Consider the following 22,133-nt stretch of genomic DNA (forward strand, 5'->3'; position numbering starts at 1 on the left):
CAATGACAAAATAATTTTTCTTGCAATGTTGACTGAGGGATAAATACAAGCTTTGACACTGGTAATCAAACCCCACTGATGATCTATTTTTATAGAATGCCTACAGTGTGGAAACAGGCCCTTCAGCCCAACAAGTCCACACCAACCCTCTGAAGAGTAACCCACCCAGACCCATTTCCCTACCCTACTACTTTACATTGACCCCTGACTAATGCACCTAACCTACACATCCCTGAACACAATGGGCAATTTAGAATGGCCAATTCACCTGACCTGCACATCTTTGGACTGTGGGAGGAAACCGGAGCACCCGGAGGAAATCCACGCAGACACAGGGAGAATATGCAAACTCCAGACAGACAGATGCCTGAGGTAGGAATTGAACCTGGGTCTCTGGCGCTGTGAGGCAGCATTGCTAGCCACTGAGCCATTTGAGGTTTAAAGTTCCTGGGGAGACTCTGTCCTTAGATCAGGACTTCCAAAGGATCCCAAAGCATAATAGCGGCAAATATCTCAAAATTCACCACAGTCAGCATTGGGAGACCCAACCCATTAACTCTATTTCACTTCACAGATGTTTCAGTTTTTCCACATGTGTGCATCTCCAAGTCTGTCACTCGTGTAGCCACACCTGGAGTACTGTGGTGCTGGAAAAGCGCAGCAGGTCAGGCAGCATCCAAGGAGCAGGAGAATCAATGTTCCGGATGCTGCCTGACCTGCTGTGCTTTTCCAGCATCACACCCTAGCCTCTAATATCTCACATCTGCAGTCCTCGCTTTCACCACACCTGGAATACTGCCAGCAGCTGTAGACCTTTAAGGGAATGAAGTGTAGATTGATAGAATAATACCTGAATTTCAATGGTTATAATTGAAGGAATGATTCGTCAAACTATGGCTGTATTTTGAAAAATTGATAAGATTAAGGGATGATCTGCTTGAAATTTTCAAATTATTAAGAGAAGTAGATATGGGGAAATTATTTCCATTAGTTGCGGGATATGGAAGGTAGGAGACAAAGTCTAGAAATCAGAGCCAGTTCTTCCTGCAGCAAAATTAGCAAGACGTTCTACCCATAAAAGATGGTAGAAGTTTGGAACTCTGTTCTGTAAATGGCCATTGAATCTAGGTCCATTGTTCAGATTAAAACTGAGATGGATAACACTTTTACTAACTATAGAGATTAAGTGGTATCAGAGGAAGGTGGGCCAATGATTTTTTTGTGAGAGATCAGCCACCATCTCATAAAATGGTGGAAGAAGTCAATAGGCTAAACAGCCTCCTCCTGTTCCTTTGTTCTTATGAAGGCTTAGCAGTTGATCTTGTATAATGAGAAGGCTTCATAACTGAACAGCAATGGGCTTTATAGTTGCACTGATAAAGCAGTAGCCCCAGTCTTCACATCTACCACCTCATAAGCTTTTCACAAACAAAGTTGCAGTCAAAATCGAGTTGAAACAAGAATACAAGTGCCGTATTCATGAGCTCTGGTTGGACACCTTCCAAAACGTCTGTTAAATTCATTTCCTTAATAAAAGTGGTGAATGTTCCAGATGGTTTTTGGGAGCACCGAGTGATGTATTGATTGATAGTGATTCATCAATTGATTCTGAGGCTGCAATAAAAATTCCTCCTGGGAGTCAACTAAATGATCATTGCTCAATCAAGGGAAACTAAAATTGTTGGCGTTTGGGGAATTGATTAGTTATCAGTCACAAACTGAAATATTTAGTTTCCAGCAGTAGTTTGAGATTGTGAGTCGGTGTGACTTATTATAAAGTGTCTTCCACCTTAATAAGCATCAGCATCCTCCCCCCCTCCCCCGTTCCTCCCCTCACTAACTACAATTACGAGGCTGTGCTCCTAATTCCTGGATAATTCTGAGTTTCTACTGTTCTCGTCTCTGAGACAGAAACTTTTGGATTCAGGCCATACACCAAGCACTTGAGCTTGTCACATAGGCTGCCTCTCCAGTGCAGTACTATGAAAGTGCTGTACTAGTGCAGGAAGCTCATCCATCCATCAAATGAGACATTAAAACAAGAAAGTGTCTACCTTCTCTAATGGACATTAAAGATACCCAAGGCGGTATTCAAAGAGGAGCATAGTGTCCTTCCAGACACTTGGCTGCTGTTTCTACCCTCAAATGAACACTGCCAAAATAAAGATTAGCTGCTCACACATCTCCCTCACTGTTTGTGAGGAATTGCCAGGACAAAATGGCTGCTGCAAACCAGTCTGGAAAGTATTCCTCTTTTATTTCTTCGGAATAACCGATTGCCATGAGCTGCAGTGCACACCTGGCCTCATCAGCTCATAGAGCCGGGAACGCTTTTCTGGATAATTAATGATGTATCAATGCAGCATTCAGCTACTCGAGGAATAGTTGCTGAGCCCCATCCTTCCAGATTAAGTGTCAGTGTTTTCAATTGGATAGATTGTACATTCTGCATCGGGGAGAGGTCAGAATGAAGAGGTGTCCTATCCCTGGGTAATTCAGAAATGCAAATGATATGCTGATCACAGGACCCTTTGAATAGCTGCTGCAGACGCCAAAGGATTTTGGCAGACACTTGCATTCTGTCAACAAAAGCTGATTGTTTTTGCATCCGAAAAGTGCACAAAAATCTTTGGGATTTACGTCCGTGCATCGATACTCACTCCCCACACCCAAGGCTTCTTCAAATCCAACGATTTTTTTTTCTCAAAAACCACTTAAAGAATTAACTGCACTAAAGTTATCCGGGGTATCATAGAATTGCTACAGTGTGAAAACAAGCCCTCTGTGCAAGAAGTCCAAACCGACCTTCCAGAGAGTAACCCATTCAGCCTAATGCTCCTAACCTACGCATCCCTAAACACTATGGGCAATTTAGCACGGCCAATTCACCCTAACCTGTACGTCTTTGGATTGCCTGAGGAAATTGGAGCACCAATGGGGGAAATGGGGAGAATGTGCAAACTCTACACAGACAGTCACCTGAGGCAAGAATTGGACCTGGGTTCCTGAGGCAGTAGTGCTAACCACTGAGCCACCGTGCCACCCCAAACTAGGGATGGGCATCCAGCCTCATCTTGCCCCTTTTTAACTGAACCTCACCAATTCTTTCACCCTCCCAGATTACTTGACAAAACCCAAGACTGATAAAAAAAGGAATATTTTGGAAAATTCATAGCACACCCTCTCAGGTGATGGAAACCAATCTTGGAGATCACATGAACCAAGTGTTATCTCTAAAGACACTCCTGAATGATGTGACTTCTGTCTCTGTCGAGAATGAGTGATCAGGGATTGTCACTATAAAAAACTCAAACAGGTTATTTTAGAAGCTCCTGTCGGATCTGAGAAAATAATGTCCCCCCTATTGTGGGATCGAGGAATATAGAGCAGGTAAATCTTTGAGCCCTCTGTGTGGAGTTTGCACATTCCTAGATTCCCTATAGCGTGGAAACCAGTCTTTCTGCCCAATAAGTCTACAACAGCCCTCCAAAGAACATCCCACCCATACCCATTCTCCCCAGATAATGGACCTAGCCTACACAGCACTGAACATGGGCAATCTAGCATGGTGAGTTCATCTAACCTGCACATCTTTGGACTGTGGGAGGAAACCAGAGCACCTGGAGGAAAACCATGCGGACATAGGGAGAACGTGCAAACTCCACACAGACAGTCACCCGAGGCTGGAATCAAACCCGGGTCCCTGATACTGTGAGGCAGCAGTGCTAAACACTAAGCCACCATGCCACAATAATACTCCTTACAAATGGTTGTCCCTTTCCCATTTGATTGCCCTTATTATGATAGCTCCAGTGATATTGGCTCCTGACAAAGCAGAAAGCTTTTTCTTGATCCGTCAATGCCCTGTCTTCTAATGTGAGTGTTGAGTCTGTAGTGGGGTACCTTGTCTTGGCAGTTGGGATGGAGATAAGACATTAATTACCAGCCCCAGCACAGTCTGCCAGCTTTCTGCCTATTTCAGCAGCCTTCATGCTCCTGAAGTCTATTGCTGTCCTCTTCACTATTTAATATTTTTTCAGGTTTCCTGTCATCGGCACATTTTGCAATTGTACCCAATTTTCAGCTAAGGTTTGTGCATGCATGGTTGCTAGAGAGATCCATAGTGAGCTGGCAGTAATTGGAACCCTCCTGAAATCTCCTGACCTAATCACAATGACACTCCCAAATCTATTGGATATACAGCACAGTACCACAGCATTCATTCTGAGTGGTGCATGCTTGAGTTTCTGCTCCATTTCAGCCTTTCTCATCCAAATCTCCCACTGTAACCATTAATTTCTCTCTGAAAGGTTTGCCTAGCTTCTCCTTAAATGAATAGAGTCATAGAGTCATAGAGATGTACAGCACGGAAACAGACCTTTCAGTCCAACCCGTCCATGCCGATCAGATATCCCAACCCAATCTAGTCCCACCTACCAGCACCCGGCCCAAATCCCTCCAAATCCTTCCTATTCATATACCCATCCAAATGCCTCTTAAATGTTGCAATTGTAACAGCCTCCACCACTTCCTCTGGCAGCTCATTCCATACACGTACCACTCTCTGCATGAAAACGTTACCCCTTAGGTCTCATTTATATTTTTCCCTTCTCACCCTAAACCTATGCCCTCTAGTTCTGAACTCCCTGACCCCAGGGAAAAGACTTTGTCTGTTTATCCTATCCATGACCCTCATAATTTTGTAAACCTCTATAAGGTCACCCCTCAGCCTCCGACGCTCCAGGGAAAACAGCCCCAGCCTGTTCAGCCTCTCCCTGTAGCTCAGATTCTCCAACCCTAGCAACATCCTTGTAAATCTTTTCTGAACCCTTTCAAATTTCACAACATCTTTCCGATAGGAAGGAGAACAGAATTGCACGCAATATTCCAACAGTGGCCTAACCAATGTCCTACAGCTGCAACATGATCTCCCAACTCCTGTACTCAATACTCTGACCAATAAAGGAAAGCATACCAAACGCCTTCTTCACTATCCTATCTACCTGCGACTCCACTTTCAAGGAGCTATGAACCTGCACTCCAAGGTCTCTTTGTTCAGCAACACTCCCTAGGACCTTACCATTAAGTGTATTTTGGGATTCTGGGTAATCCAAGATGGAGGACGGGAATCTATACTATTAGCTTCAATCCCTCGGTGGTAGTGAGTTCCACATTCTCACTCCTCTTTTGGATAGCAGTGTTTCTTCTGAATTCCCTATTAGATTTATAAGTGGCCATTTCATATTGATGGCCTCCAGTTTTGCTGTTCTCCGTAAGATGAATATTTCTTTCGACATCTACACAACCAAAACCTTTCAGAACTTTAAAGATCCGGTTTAGGCCACTACTTGTCCTTGGTTTTGAAGAGAAAAGGGATCTATTTAATCATCCTTTCCTACTTTTTATATGGAGGTTGGTTTGGTTGATTTGAGTAGTTGGCTAGTTTAGGATGGAGAAAGTGAGGACTGCAGATGCTTGAGAGCAGAGTCAAAAAGTGTGGTGCTGGAAAAGCACAGCAGGTCAGGCAGCATCCGAGGAGCAGGAGAGTCGATGTTTCGAGCATATTAGTGGATGTGCAAGTAAAACTTTGATGGATGTGGAAGGCTCATTTAGGGCCTTGGATGGAGGTGAGGGAGGAGGTGTGGGCGCAGGTTTTGCAGTTCCTGCGGTGGCAGGGGAAGGTGCCAGGATGGGAGGGTGGGTTGTAGGGGGGCGTGGACCTGACCAGGTAGTCACGGAGGGAACGGTCTTTGCGGAAGGCGGAAAGGGGTGGGGAGGGAAATATATCCCTGGTGGTGGGGTCTGTTTGGAGATGGCGGAAATGTCGGTGGATGATTTGGTTTATGCGAAGGTTAGTTGGGTGGAAGGTGAGCACCAGGGGCATTCTGTCCTTGGTATGGTTGGAGGGGTGGGGTCTGAGGGCGCAGGTGCGGGATGTGGACGAGATGCGTTGGAGGGCATCTTTAATCACATGAGAAGGGAAATTGCAGTCTCTAAAGAAGGAGGCCAACTGGTGGGTTCTTTGGTGGAACTGGTCCTCCTGGGAGCAGATGCGGCGGAGGCAGAGGAATTGGAAATACGGGATGGCATTTTTGCAAGAGGTAGGGTGTGAAGAGGTGTAATCCAGGTAGCTGTGGGAGTCGGTGGGTTTGTAAAAAATGTCAGTGTCAAGTCGGTCATCATTAATGGAAATGGAGAGGTCCAGGAAGGGGAGGGAGGTGTCAGAGATGGTGCAGATAAATTTAGGGTCAGGGTGAAATGTGTTGGTGAAGTTGATGAATTGCTCAACCTCCTCGCGGGAGGACGAGGTGGCGCCAATGCAGTCATCAATGTAGCGGAGGAAGAGGTGGGGAGTGGTGCCAGTGTAATTACGGAAGATCAACTGCTCTACGTAGCCAACAAAGAGACAGGCATAGCTGGGGCCCATACGTGTGCCCATGGCTACCCCTTTGGTCTGGAGGAAGTGGGAGGATTCAAAGGAGAAATTGTTAAGGGTGAGGACCAGTTCGGCCAAACGAATGAGAGCGTCGGTGGAAGGGTACTGTTGGGGACGTCTGGAGAGGAAAAAACGGAGGGCTTGGAGGCCCTGGTCATGGCGGATGGAGGTGTAGAGGGATTGGATATCCATGGTGAAGATGAGGTGTTGGGGGCCGGGGAAATAGATGTCTTGGAGGAGGTGGAGGGCGTGGATGGTGTCTCGAACGTATGTGGGGAGTTCCTGGACTAGGGGGGGTAGAACAGTGCCGAGGTAGGTAGAGATGAGTTCAGTGGGGCAGGACCATGCTGAGACAATGGGTCGGCCAGATGGTCAGGCTTGTGGATCTTGGGAAGGAGGTAGAACCGGGCAGTGCGGGGTTCCCGGACTATGAGGTTGGAAGCTGTGGGTGGGAGATCTCCTGAGGTGATGAGGTTCTGTATGGTCTGGGAGATGATGGTTTGGTGATGGGGAATGGGGTCATGGTCGAGGAGGCAGTAGGAAGAGGTGTCCTCGAGTTGGTGCTTGGCTTCAGCGGTGTAGAGGTCAGTGCGCCAGACTACCACTGCGCCCACTTTATCCGCTGACTTGATGGTGAGGTTGGGATTGGAGCAGAGGGATTGGAGGACTGCGCGTTGTGAGGGTGAGAGGTTGGAGTGGTGGAAGGGGGGTAGACAGGTTGAGGCAGTTAATGTTCCTGCGGCAGTTGGAAATGAAGAGGTCGAGGGCAGATAATTGGCCAGCGCGGAGTGTCCAGGTGGATGCAGTATGTTGGAGGTGGGCGAAGGGGTCCTTGGAAGGTGGGTGGGAATCCTGATTGTGAAAGTAAGCTCGGAGGTATAGGATGTCAACACGCATATGTTCAGTTCCTGTATTGGATGAGGTTACCATGAAAGAGTCTCTTTCTCAACCTATCCTCTCACCATAAACCACCACCAGGCCCCAGTTAGGGAGGAAGACCATGGTGACTTTCCTTATTCACACCATTTTGATCTCTCTAAGTCCTTTCAGTGCCTTAATGTCTTTTCTTATAATATAGTGGCAAGAACCACACACAGTGCTTCAAATGTGGTCTCCTGAGGTTCAGAACAAATTTAGCATAAATTCCCTAATGCTGAAATAAAATAACTTTTTAATATTTCTGCCATCACTTTAGTAATGCCTGTGCTGTTATCCTGTCTATCCCTTACATGTCATATTCCCATCACAACCTCCTTTTGTTATGGATGTTCCTGTAAAATATTTACTATTTGTTTTATGTTTCTCATTTAGCAAATGTAACTCTCCACTCCAGTGCCAAGCAACGCCCTCCCCATTTCCTGAGTTTCAGGTAATTCGTTCTGTAGAGGGAACAATCCTCAACAATGTATGGCTTTGTTTGTGTCTCTCCAGACATGTGAGGGATTCATACTGAGGTACCCAGACACTGGGGTTGTACACAGGCCCTGGGTTGTCTTGAGTCTATTTTGCAAGGACAGCTCTCACTGCACGATTTCAAAGTTTCTCATTTGGCAGATGGGGTGTACCAGAATGAACTAGTTTATGCCTTCCCATTCCTTGTTCCAAAAGATGCCTATTGGTAGATGTTGTTTAAGAAGGTTGATCCATGGGGGGAGATGGATCCATACTGAGATGGAAGGCTGCAGTAAGTGGATTGAACAGACCATCATAGAGTTTGCTATGGTGTGAACAGTGAAGCAGACATGAGCGACTGAATAGCCTACTTCTGATCCAATGTCTCACAATCTTATAGACTAATGTATTATTAACATGGTATGCTCCTTGATAATTAACTTGTTAAACATTTCTCTCCTAATCTCTTCATATTCTCTCTTTTTATGCACTCATCTGCACATAACGTATGAGTTTTTCCCAATCATCAAAATGCTCCCGTGTGCTTTCATTCATCCAGGGAATACTGTAAAAGGTTAGTTGTTCTTTCATTTTAGCAGGTTGCATTTTCCTGCAATCTCTTAAATACTGTTTTAAAGGTTTCCCATTGTTTGCATAAGGAGAACAGTGAAGATTCCCAAGACTTGTTCCCAGGACGGTAAGACTGACCGATGAAGACAAAATTGGGCAAACTGGGTTTGTATTCTTTCCAGCTTTGAAGAATGTGAGGTGATCTCATTAAAAACTACAAAATATTTAAAGGGATGACAAGGTAGTTGCAGCTAAGATGATCTCCCTGGTTGGGGCCAAAATTTACAAATAAAGGGAATGTCACTGAGGTCAGCATTGAGGAGAAACGCTTTTACTCAGAGGGTGATGAACCTTTGGAGCTCTCTACCACAGAGGGCTGTGGAGGCTCAGTCTTTGAGAATGCTGAAGGTAGAGAGTGATAGATTTCTGATTAACCCTGGAGTACAGGATTATGAGGATGGGGGTGAGTAAAAGACATTGAAATGTTTGATCAGCCATGATCATATTGAATGATGGGGTAGGTTTGATGGGCTGAATGGCCTACTCCTGTTCCTCTGTTCCTAAGTATATAGTGTTGCTTGTTAATGTAGTTGCCCATCTTATTTTCCCTTAGTCTTATATTCAGTCCCTCAAAATCAAGTATTCCCAAATTTATGATCTTGGGTTTTGTCATGCTGCTTTCGATTTAATCAGAATGGCCAGGGAGTCAAACCTAGACTTATTCCAGTCACAATAGCTCAATTAACCTTGGGAAAATCCTTCCACATGCCACAGGAGATCCATGATAAGGGCCTGATGAGAAAGCGTGTTCATATTTCGGTTTTCTTTAGAGTGCTGAGCCCTGTGTTATTTGCTCAGGATGAACGGTGTCCAACTTTGCACCTCTTTCCTGACCTCTGCGAAGGTACATTCCAAACAGGAATGCCTGTCAGTCTCTTGTGCATTGGCACTCAGCTATTGGATGTGCAATCTGAAGAGAGAGCCTTCCCCACCACTAGGGAGCTGCACCTTGTTGACGAGAGAGCTTTTTGCACCACGAAGGAGCCGCACCTTGCTTTTGTTTGGAAGTTGTGACAGTGAGGTCTCCCACCGAATGACTTTAACAATCTGTTCAAGGAACCATCCATTTAGGATCCACCATCTCCTTCCTTACAGGGCCTCAAGTATGTTATGTGCTGACCACCGTGTAATGGACTGGTATTCAAAGGTGTTTCAATGCACAAGCCTTTCCATGAGGGACAATGACTAACTGACTGGAACTTTCTCCAGGAACATGGATAAATTCATCCAACACTCATCATTCGGGGCAGTATCATCGAATAATAGAATCCCCATAGTGTGGAAACAGGCCACTTGGCCCAAGTCCACATGGACCCTCCAAAGGGTATCCCACCCAGACCCATTCCTCGACCCTATTACTCTACATTTCCCTGACTCTCATATCCCTGAACACTATGGGCAATTTAGCATGGCCAATTCACCCTAACCTGCACATCTTTGGACTGTGGGAGGAAACTGGAGCACCCGGAGGAAACCCATGCAGACCCAGGGAGAATATGCAAACTGTGAGGCAGCAGTGCTGCATCTCTTGGATTGATGACCAGAGGCATGGCCTTGCACCACAGACACAATTCCATTTGGAAAGAAAGGAACATCAGACAATACACACCTTGGGGGGGGGGGGTTCAGGTTCATCTCTGATTTGACGTTTGGATTCCCAGTCGGAGTTCTTTGTCTCAGTGTCTCAGGTAGTGACACAGGATGTTTGAGTACCAAGAGTGTGCACAGAGATTGATGTAGTGCACACAAAGGTGATCATTGGGTGACATTGGGATATTTCTCAGAGATTGCCTCATTCAAACTCCCAGTTTAGAGAATTGCACATGACATCCCTTTGGACTCTGTCTATTCTGATTGAAAGCAGGAGAAGTAATGGTCTTGTGGTAGTGACACTAGATAGTTGATCCAGAGACTCATGGATTGTTCTGGGGACCTGAGTTTGAATCTCATCAAGGCAGATGATGAAAATTGAATTCAATTAAAATCTGGAATTAAGGGTCTAATGATGACCACAAAACTGTTGATAAACACATCTGATTCACTGAAGAAATGTGACTGGACCTGAAATGTTAACTCTGCTTTTTCTCTCCAGATGCTGTCAAGCCTGCTGAGTTTCTCCAGCAATCTTTGTTCATGTTCTGGTTGACTAGTGCCCTTTAAAGGAAACAGCCATCCTTACCTGATCTGATCTACATGGGACTCCAAACCCACAGCAATGTGGTTGTCTCTCAACTTCCACCTGGGCAATAGATGTTTACCTGGCCAGTGACGTCCCAAATCCTGGGATATGGCCTAGAGTTATACAACAACAACACAGAGAACACCCCAGACCTGATATCTGCAACACCTTAGAGTGCAACAGAATTAAAATTGCTGGAAAAGCTCAGCAGGTCTGGCAGCATCTGTGAGGAGAATTCAGGGTTAACGTTTCAGGTCCGCTGACTCTTCCTCAGAATTTGCCGGAAAAGCAAATTTTTAAAAACTGAGTTCTGAGGAAGGGTCAGCGGACCTGAAAGGTTAACCCTGATTTCTCTCCACAGATGATGTCGGACCTGCTGAGCTATTCCAGCAAATTCTGTTAATGTTTCTGATTTGCAGAAGTTCATTCTTGTTTTTACCTTGGAAAGAAAGCTGGATGTGGTGCAATTGAAACACACAGCTGAACAATAGAGTTCGGAGACTAACTGGTGGTGGTCTTTATTATAGAACCGTGGAAAGGTTACAGTACAAGAACAGGCCATTCAGCTTATCGTGTCAGCATCAGCTGAATAAACTAGTCCCACCCCACTGTCATCCCTCTCTCCAGTTGCTGGTCCATAGCCCCTGCAGGGTACTCCAGGTCCTTTGAAATAAGTTGGACCCCTGAGGAGCTGCCTGAACTTTTTGGCAAGCCAATTGAGAACGCACAAGGTCATCATTCGGGTGTGTGTTTGGGAGTAGGGGAGCAGATAGGGCCTGACACCAAATTCCCGAGTTGTCCTGGGCACCATTACTCACTGGGTGCCTCTCTGGGGATTGATGGTCTGATGCATAGCCTTGCACCACAGACTGCAACTTGATTCAGAAAAAAAGGAACATCAGACAATGCAGGCTTCAGCAACGGGGGGTGCACACACACACACACAGAGCCCAGGTTAATCTCTGATTTGACGTTTGAATTCCCAGTAGGAATTCTGTCTCACCCAGGAGCAAGCAGTCTGATCACGTCTGCGTGCGGTTATTGATTAACGCCGGGGTTCTTAGCTGCATTTCCGGGGGGTGGTGTTTTTAAAGCTGCTGTGTATTGCAATCAGGAGAGTGAATGGAGTGAGAGAGAGAGAGGGTTGCTGATCTGTATTCTGATTATGCAAATCTGAGAAAGAGAGAGAGAGAGAGAGACTGGAGCTTTGTGTGAGCTAGCCTTTACTGCTCTCGCTGGCTACATCTCTGTCTGTTCCTGGGTGGGTGCAAGCATAACTCCCCCCCAATCCTAACCCTCCCCCTTTCCCATGTCTTAAAAGTCGTGGGGGGGCACCCAGCCAAGGTACCGGGAGGGGCTGTAGCAGCAGCTCAGGAGTTCTGCACGCTCTCTAAGACAGAAAAACACAGAAACATCTCCCCACTTCTCACTGAGTGGGACTATGAGAGAACAGAGCGCCGGGAGAATGACTTTCCCCCTCCAGTTCTTGCTGCTGTCTCTCGCTGTCGATATTTCCTGGGGTTTGTGCCCGGAAAAGGAGCTGGAGAGTAGGGAAGAAGAGGCGAATGTGGTCTTAACGGGAACGGTGGAGGAGATTATGAACGTGGATCCCGTGTACAACACCTACTCCTGTAAGGTAAGGAGAGAGAGAGAGAGAGAGTGTGTGTGTCAGCGAGAAACTGCATCGGCTGGAACTTACACTCTCTCTGATTAAAGGCGACTGTCTACACGCCACTTGTTGCATGTTACATTCGATCTTACCTGCTTGGGAATTAACTCATTTCATCTCTTTTGAAAGCCTCATTTTTCGAAGTCCGGTTAGCGAGAATCTGTCTGATCCCAAGGGTTGGGTTAAGGTGCGATTCTCACGCAGCTGAAATCTGACCTTTTCTCCCTTAATGTTACACATTAATTTCTACCAAGGAGAAAGGGCTTGCTTCCACTTCCATTGTGGGTCCTGGAAATGGGTGACAGCCTCTGTTTGTCTGTAAACCCGGTTTCATTATTTGAAGGCGCCGATTGAATTGGTAAACAGCCCAAGAGTTGGGGCCATGGTTCAGTTTCAATGTCTTTGTTCAGTCCTTAAAGCTTTGGTGAGCTTTCAGGGGAAGTTTTCTTCTCGCTGCTAATGCTGACTCTCCCCCCTCAGTGGGGTTACAATGAGTAAACTCGTAAAAAGGTGGGATTGGTGCCTGTTCGAATTAACATGGCTGCAGGCTACTTAAACACTACAAAGAGTAATCTTTAAACACTATAGCTGCAGGAGCAACATGCCCAGCAACTTCTGCACAGGAATTCCGACCTGTACTAATGTGAGTTTGCTTACATTTCTGATTCAGTTGGACTGCTACATTGGTTCTGCACTGAACTCTAGACTGTTTAAAAGAAATAATATTTTGGTAGATTATAGATTTATATGGATCATCTTGGACTGACTCGTAGTTGAGGAGATCTAGGGTTGGAAGGTTAATTTGACATTTCTTTTTAAGAAAGGGCAAATCAGTAATTAAAATTTACAAAGAAAACAGTGTCTGTTTGGAAGTGTAACTGGTTCTGAGACCACTAAGACTTTGGCAATGAGGTTTTAGCAGTGTCTTGAATGAATTGTTGAAAGGAACAGGTGGGTTTTTTTTTGGGGGGGGGGGAGTGGGTAGCAACTCATCCATAAAAGATGGGAACAAATTCTCTCGGTGTGAGAGGGAAAAGAGTCATGTGTTCAATTCACCTGAAGGTGGGGACATGAACTCGAAGCTCTCTGGTTTCACCAAGTGAGCCATATTTAAATACACGAGGCTTGACAGTGAGGGTCTGTCAATTAATTTCACCATTGAGGGGAGTCACAGCCCGTTTCACCAGTGCCCTTATTTCAAGGCAGCTACTTGATCTGCTGTGCTAGTGCCCCTGATTCGATTTTCATCTGGGCATTGGGGAGGACGGGGGGGGGGGGGCGGGAATTCCTCTGTCCAAGCAAATTTCTTTTGTTGAATTGTCCGCACTGCTGAGATGGGCTAACTCTGTGCAGACCATGGATTGAAACTGGACTGTGTTGATCTGCATGACTCAGCACTGAACTGCATGAGCTATTGCAATGCAACCTGTCAGCTTTTGGCTTAACTTTGTGGAGGAATTCTCAGGATTTCACTGGAATGCTGCAAAAATGTGATGTTAATCCAATTTACCCCACCTCCCAAAAGTTACTTCAGGGCGTGTCTCCATAGCCATTGGTTTCACTCGTTAAGATCTGTCGTCCGTGTGTGTCTGCTGTTCATTGCGCGCTTCCAACCATCGCAGTGATGCTCCTTCAACCTGTCGCAGCCCCTGAATTTGGAAATGGGCAAGTCTCTGAGGCTAATTGGAGTGTCCTTATTGCTATTCACTGACACAAGCTAATTCTATCTCCAGCATGAACTGAAATAAGGTTACTCCACATTGTCATTGTCAGTTGAAGCTTCAGCTGATATTGCTAGTGACTGCTAATACAGTTGCTGCTTGTACCCTAACATACACCAAGTCACATCCAACCATCACTAGTGTTCATTAACCATTCCAGCTCACCAAGTGGAATCTCATATTAATAACTCTTATTTTTACTTTCAGATCCCTACGTAGTCTTGCACCTCCTTTATCTCTCTAATCTTCTACAGCTCTTTAACTCCCAATTTTTTTTATTCATTCGGGGGTGGCTATGTAGCATTAATTGCCCATCCCTAATTGCCCAGAGGGCAGTTAGAGTCAACCATGTTGCTGTAGGTCTGGGATCACACGTAGCCCAGACCAGGTAAGGATGGCAGATTCATTTATGAAAGAACATCAGTGAGCCAGATGGGTTTTCTTGACAATTGATTCACAGTCATCATTAAATTCTTAATTCCAGATATTTATTGAATTCACATTTCTCTATCTGCCATGGCAGGATTTGAACTTAGGTCTCCAGAATGCTATATGGGTCAACAGTCCCAGTGATGGTACCACTCTGGCTTCTTGTGCATCTTCAATTTTAATCACTCCCAACACTGGTGACTTCAACTGCAAGGTCCTGAGCTCTGGAATTCCCTTTATAAACCCCTCCAACTCTGTTCCTTTTAAGAAGCCCTTTAAAGATAATTTCTTTGAAGCTTTTGGCACAGTGGCTTGGTGGTTAGTGCTGCTGACTCACATCACCAGGGACCCAGGTTTGATTCCAGCCTTGGGCGGCTGTCTGTATGGAGTTTTGCACATTCTCCTCGTCTGCGTGGGTTTCATCCGGGTGCTCTGGTTTCTACCATAATCCAAAGCGGTACAGGTTAGGGTGAATTGGCCATGCTAAATTGCCCAGAGTGGACATGGATGTGTAGGTTAGGTGCATTAGCCTGGGGAAATGTAGAATGATAGCGGTAGGGGAATGGGTCTGGGTGGGATATTCTTTGGAGGGTCGGTGTGGTACCTGTTGGGCCAAATGGCATGTTTCCACACTGTAGGGAATCTATGATCTCAGAGATGATCTGGTTTCAAATTTTATTTGATTACATTCCAATAAAGTTCCATGGAATGTTTTACTGCTCCAAAGGTACTACATTGTCAAAAATTGTTGTTAACTGCACCGTTGATGTTAGCATCAAAACCTTCTGTTTTGTGAGATTATTTTTCATTTGTTCATGGGATGAGAGCATCACAGACCAGCCTTTATTGGAGGGCAGTTAAGAGTCAACCTCGTTACTATGTGTCTGGAGTTACATGTAGGCCAGACCAGGTAAGGACAACAGATCTTCTTCCTCAAAGGACATGAGTGAACCAAGTGGATTTGTAGTGACAATCAATAATGGTTAGGCCAGTTTTTATACCAGATATTTGTTTTTTTTTAAATTCCAAATTTCCACATATGCTATTAAGGGATTTGAGCTCATGTTTGCAGCGTGTTTGTCTAGGGGTCTGGATTGCTAGTCCAGTGACATTGCCATTACAGCCATGACTTCCCTCCCAGTGATCACACTGCATTGCCTACACAGGTAACAGGATAATTCTGTTGTAGACTGTTATATGGTTATAATATCCTTGGAAGTTATTGTTAGTACCTATTTCCATGTTCTCAACACTACGTGGAAATAACCAATTAACCGACAGTCATTCTGTTTAGAGTCACTGCAATTATAACTTGTGGGTGGTTTACTCTTTGTAAAAGCTGAACAGCATTCAAGTCGGTCCAAAATACTACTCACACAAGCAACCACTTTGACTAGTTTTACAGGGCAATCCTTGTTTAATGTGAAAACTCGTGGGAGAGCACAAGCATCAGCTCTTAATAGCTGGTCTGAGACGTTGCTGTCTGAGGAGGGGTTAGATGGAGTGGGACGAGATTTTGGAGTTTGCAAAAAAATAGCATTGATCTCTTGTAGCTTATGAAGATTCTGAAAACATTTGACAGGTTAGAAGCTGAGAGGTTGCTTCTCCTGGCTGTGAGCCTGGAACTCCGAGGCATAGCCTCAGGGTAAACCATTGATCATTTCAGACCGAGTTAAGGGAGAAAGAGTCTTGGCTCGAAACGAAGTGAATCTTTGGAGCAGCTGTGACTGCTCGGGTGTGGAACACACACATGAGAGAAAGTGAGGGTTGGTGGATTTTTGGATTCTGGATGAACTGAGGGAGGTGGAGATTGGATGGGGAACTGGGAATGGGAATCAAAGGTTAACCTTATTAAAAGGCACGGCACACTCAAGGGGTCACTTGGCATACTTCTGCTTCTATCTCGATCTTGTGTTGTTGGCTCATCTCGATCTTTGCTTCTGGTCCCCTGTCCACACTGCCATGTCTCCTTCTACTGGTTGCCCCCAGTACCTAGCATAGCCCGCCCTTCTGTATGTTAGCCCAGGCCAGGTCTTCCCAAAGTGGGTGTTGGGAATCCAGATTGGGTTGTGAGTTGAAATTTCATATTTGCATGTTTCAAGGCAGCAATGGCTGACTTCTTCCCCCTCCTTCTCCCCACCCCACACCCATCAACCCCTAACTCTCATTGACTTCCTTCCTCTCTCCATGCTCCTACTGCTCCCTGAGTGGTTGTAGCAAATTTCAATCCTTGTTGTGGTTCTGTTCGCCGAGCTGGGAATTTGTGTTGCAGACGTTTTGTCCCCTGTCTAGGTGACATCCTCAGTGCTTGGGAGCCTCCTGTGAAGCGCTTCTGTGATGTTTCCTCCGGCATTTACAGTGGTTTGTCTCTGTCGCTTCCGGTTGTCAGTTCCAGCTGTCTGCTGCAGTGGCCGGTATGTTGGGTCCAGGTCGATGTATTTGTTGATAGAATCTGTGGATAAGTGCCTCTATCAACAAATACATCGACCTGGACCCAATATACCGGCCACTGCAGCAGACAGCTGGAACTGACAACCGGAAGCGACAGAGACAAACCACTGTAAATGCCGGAGGAAACAGCACAGAAGCGCTTCACAGGAGGCTCCCAAGCACTGAGGATGTCACCTAGACAGGGGACAAAACGCCTGCAACACAAATTCCCAGCGCGGCGAACAGAACCCCAACAACGAGCACCCGAGCTACAAATCCTCTCAAATTTTGAATTTCAATCCTTAAAATAGGGTCATGGTGGGAAATAGGTAGGAAGCTTGGTCATACACAGTGAATCATACCGTTAGACTAGACAGGGGGCAACATTAACTGGTCATACTGGAAAATCTCAGCAGCTCTGGCAGCATCTGTAAGGAGAGAAAAAAGCTGACATTTCAAGTCTAACTGACCCTTTGTCAAAGGGCTTTGACAAAGGGAGTTAGACTCAACGTCAGCTCTTTTCTCTCCTTACAGATGCTGCCAGACCTGCTGAGATTTTCCAGCATTTTCTCTTTTGGTTTCAGATTCCAGCATCCGCAGTAATTTGCTTTTATTAACTGGTCATAACTCTGTCCACATCACCTCCTAGTGTCTCTGGATTGTAACTGGGACAATGTAATAAGTTATAATACTATCAATATATTGAGACTTTTCGAATCGCTACCCAGCAAGTGCATCATGTTTGATCACTAGGGAACTGTCTGTTAAAATGATAGCACACAGGCTGTGATCCAGAAAGCACAGGGCTTTCAAGCTGCTGGATAATGGAGTAGAAAATTTCAGTCTGTGTTCTTATTGCTCAGCGCTATTGAGTGACTCTTGGAAGAAACAGGAAACGTGGGCACATTGAATGAAGGCAAGGTTAAACTCAAGCTGTTGGAATTTCCCTTGTGTCCCTTTTCCCTAATCCTATTCCATGAGAAGCACATTTTAAATTACCCCAGCCAAAACCAATGTGTGAACCTGATGATGGCTACTTGGAGGTGGGTGAGAAGTCAAATCTGAGCCTAACTCTCTCCTCACTGGCCTACAGCTCGTTACTCTCTGGCAGGTTGGATTTGGAGTCTGAACCATGGCAGTGGCTCAGTTTAACCAGCTGATAAGTTTGAGATGTCCTTGCCCAAACCAGTGCTGCCCAGGCTAAGAAAGTAAGCTGATACTTTTCTTTTGCTTACTGTATTCTCTCATGGGATTTGGGCATTGGTGGCAAGGCCTATTCCTAATTACCCTTGAACAGAGTAGCTTGCTCAGCCATTTCAGAGGGCAGCCATTTCAGAGGGCAGCTAAGAGTTTGAGAATGGAGGTGCATTAAGCCAGACCAGGTAAAGATTCACATCTCCTTCCCTAAAGGACTTTAGTGAGCATGATGGTTTTTATATTTAAAAACAATAATTGTCAAGGTCACCACCAGGACTTAGTTTACATTCCAGGTTTATTTATTGAATCCAGCTATCCTGGTGATTTTGTTTGATTTATTATTGGCACATTTGAAACCATGCTCCCAGATTATGAACCTGGGCCACTTGATGAATAGCCGTTACACTACCATCTCCCTTCATGATCTGAGATCCACCGTCTCACCTATTAGACGTCGCAACTGAGATCACTATTCTGAACAGGGGACAGGTGAAACAGGGGACAAGTTTCAATCACTGGATAGAAGATGTGCTGTCCGGTAGATAAGTTGATACTGGTAAGACTTCCACCAAGGCACCAGGAGGTGATTCACCCAAGAAAAATATGTAATGTACCCAAGTGGCTTGAAATAAATGTAGCGTCGGTTTAAACCACAGGGAGGTCGGGTGCACTTTGTCGTTTTCACTTCCTATTTAGAGACTGAAACCAATTGCTCCCTATCCCAGTCCATCCCCTCGTACTGTTCTGCGCAGGCCCCTTGGATACCAATGTGGGAAGCAAGCAGATAGCTAATAAAAAGACAGCATGTGAGACCCACTGAAATATATCTCACTGATTCTCTCAGACGGTTTGAAGGTTTGATGTTTCATCTCTTGAAAACGCTTCTAGCAATTGGGGGAGGGGTGGGAACAACATGGCAGCTATCAGTGGCCTTTTGCTTTCAGAGCTGATTGACACTATTTAATGCAGGAAGCCTCACCACACATCAATTCCAGATTGATATGAAAAGTAAATTTGCGATGAGCACTAGGCTGGAGTGAGAAATCCCTTCCCTCTACTTGTAAGCCAGTGCCTTTTCAGATGTTGGCTTGGATTTTACTTGAAGGAATGGGAAAAATTCCTCCAAACACACTTTTTTATTTTTACTTTGCTTCGTGTGAGCTAAGCAAACGCTAACCTTAACTGAGACGGACTGACCTTGCTCCGTGGAAATATTTGAGAACAAAGGGCAAAGCACTGAGGTAGCAGAAGGAAGAGTTTGTCCTTTATAACAGCTTTCGATCAGTCTACGCTTGTTTCAAGTGCTTCACACAATCGTGTTTTAGATGTGGAGTCACTGCTGTCTCATGGGAATGTAGCAAGGCCCCTTACGCAACAGATAAGTCGAGGGTAGTGTCAATTTAAAAAAGTGTAGCAAAGAAATGGAGACAAGCCAGAGAATTGGGAGCATTTTAAAAATCAACAAAAGCTGACAAAGGGGAAAAATAGAGATAGCCTATTCAGCCTCTCCCTATAGCTCAAGCCCACCAATCCTGGAAACACCCTTGTAAATCTTTTCTGAAACCTTTCAACTTTCACAACATCCTTCCTATAGCTGGGAAATCAGAATGCAGTATTCCAAAGTCTTGTACGGCTGCAACATGACCTTCCAACTCCTATAAAGACCAATAAAGACAAGTGTACCAAATGCCTCCTTCACTACCCTGTCTACCTGCGACTGTACTTTCAGGGAACCTGCACTCCCAAGATTTCTTTGTTCGACAACACTCCCCAGGACCTTACCATTTAAGTGTATAATTCCTGCCCTCGTTTACCTTGCCAAAATGCAGCACCTCGCATTTATTTAAATTAAACTCCACCTGCCACCCATTGGCCCATCTCTTGTACTCTGAGGTAATCTTCTTCGCTGTCCACAACACCCCTAATTTTGGTGTTATCTGCAAACTTACCAACCAGACCTTCTATATTCACATCCAAATAATTTAAACTAAGAACAAAAAGCAGTGGACCCAGCACCGATCCTTGTGGAACACCACTGGTCACAGGCCTCCAGTCTGAAAAGCAACCCTCCATCAAGACCCTCTCTCTTACCTTCGATCCAATTTTGTATCCAAAATCAGCTTGGCTTCATGAAAGGGAAAGCATGCATGACAAATGTGTTTTGAGGAGGTGACATGCAGGACAGCTAAAGGGGAAGGAGTAGATGTAATGTACTTGGATGTCCAAAAGGATTCATAAAGGTACCAACTTTCGGCTATTTAATATGATAAGAGCCCATGTTGTTGGGGTAGGGAGTAACACCGGTAGAGGATTAGCTAATAAAGACAGATTTGGGATAAAGGAGGCTTTTTCAGGATGGTAAGTGGAGTACTACAGGCATCAGTGCTGGGGCCACAATTATTTACAGTTTAGCATACACAATGATTTGAGGATGGAAGTGAAGATACTATCAGTCAGTTTGCAGATGTTGCAAAAATCGTTGGGAAGGTGTACGGTGGGGATTAAAAATGTCTACAGAGCGCTATAGACCAGTTAAGTGAATGAGCAAAAATCTGGCAGATAGAATCTGATGTTAGAAAATGTGAGGTTATACACTTTGGCAGGAAGAATAGAGGAGCTGAATGATAGTTAAATGAAGAAAGCTGCAGCACAGAGGGATTTGGGGGTTCTTCTGCTTGCATTACTAAAAGCCAGCATGAGGTCAGCAGATAGTAGGCAAGACAAATGAAATTGAAGCAGAAATTGTTGAAGAATCTCAACAAGCATGGCAGAATATGTGGAGAGAAGGAGGATGACTGGACCTGAAACTCCAATGCTACCAGACCTGCTGAGTTTCCCCAGAAGTTTCTATTTCTGTTTCAGATCTCTAGCATCCACAGTTCTTTATTTTGTTTTTGTGTATATATAAAGCTTTATAAAGCTCTGATTAGGCTCCATTTGGAGTACGGTGTCCAGTTTTGGTCCCCACACCTCAGGAAGGACATACTGGCACTGGAGCGTGTTCAGTGGAGATTCAGATAGATAATCCCTGGAATGGTAAGTCTAACATACGAGGAACGGCTGAGGATCCTGGGATTGTATTCATTGGAGTTTAGAAGATTAAGGGGTGATTTAATAGAAACTTAAAAAATAATACATGGCTTGGAAAGGGTGGACGCTAGGAAATTGTTTCCATTAGGCGAAGAGACTAGGACCCGTGGACACAGCCTCTGAATTAGAGGGGGTAAATTCAGAACAGAAATGCGGAGACATTTCTTCAGCCAGAGAGTGGTTGGCCTGTGGAATTCATTGCCACAGAGTGCAGTGGAGGCCGGGACGCTAAATGTCTTCAAGGCAGAGATTGATAAATTCTTGATGTCACAAGGAATTAAGGGCTACGGGGAGAATGCGGGTAAATGGAGTTGAAATGCACATCAGCCATGATTGAATGGCGGAGTGGACTCGATGGGCCGAATGGCCTTACTTCCATTCCTATGTCTTATGGTCTTATATGACAGATGAAATTGTTGGTCTAGTTCTTCCTAAAACTATATGAAGTATTCGTCAGACAATACTTAGAATACTGTGAACAGATTTAGTTTCCTTATCTAAAGAAAAATAACTGGCATTGGAAGTGTTCGAGAGAAGATTCATAGAACAATACAGCACAGAACAGGCCCTTCGGCCCACGATGTTGATGCCAAGTGTGGACGGATTGTCTTATGTGGAAAGGTTGGTGGTGGTAGGTGCCTGGAACAAGGTGGTAAGTGCCCGGAATGCGTTGCCAGCCGAGGTCATAGAAGCAGGCAACGTTGACTCATTTAAGGTGCGTCTGGACAGATACATGAGTAGGTGGGGAGCAAAGGGATACAGATCCTTAGGAATTGGGCAATGGGTTTAGACAGTGGATTTGGATCGGGTCAGGCTTGGAGGGCCGAACGGCCTGTTCCTGGACTGTAAACCTTCTTTGTTCTGAGTAGGTTAGCCAGTACTCGCTGGAGTTTAGACAAATGAGAGGTGACTTTATTGAAACATGCAAGATTCTTAACGGACCTGACAGATTGGATGTAG

General features: G+C 45.2%; 1 protein-coding gene across 7 annotated transcripts in view; it reads left to right on the forward strand.

Annotated features, from left to right (window-relative positions):
- The first annotated feature begins 11,648 nt into the window (after window positions 1-11,648).
- agrn (agrin) overlaps window positions 11,649-22,133 on the forward strand; it is a 513,439-nt gene continuing 502,954 nt past the window's right edge. For 3 of the 7 annotated variants that reach the window (XM_072586197.1, XM_072586199.1, XM_072586200.1), the window contains exon 1: window positions 11,649-12,273. In XM_072586197.1, the coding sequence (XP_072442298.1) occupies window positions 12,079-12,273 (195 nt within the window). In that variant the 5' untranslated portion in view covers window positions 11,649-12,078. The remainder of the gene's footprint in view (window positions 12,274-22,133) is intronic. The other 4 variants (XM_072586202.1, XM_072586203.1, XM_072586198.1 and 1 more) reach the window with 3 other exon arrangements.

Source organism: Chiloscyllium punctatum, chromosome 16, assembly GCF_047496795.1.
Source record: "Chiloscyllium punctatum isolate Juve2018m chromosome 16, sChiPun1.3, whole genome shotgun sequence".
Lineage (NCBI taxonomy): Eukaryota > Metazoa > Chordata > Chondrichthyes > Orectolobiformes > Hemiscylliidae > Chiloscyllium > Chiloscyllium punctatum.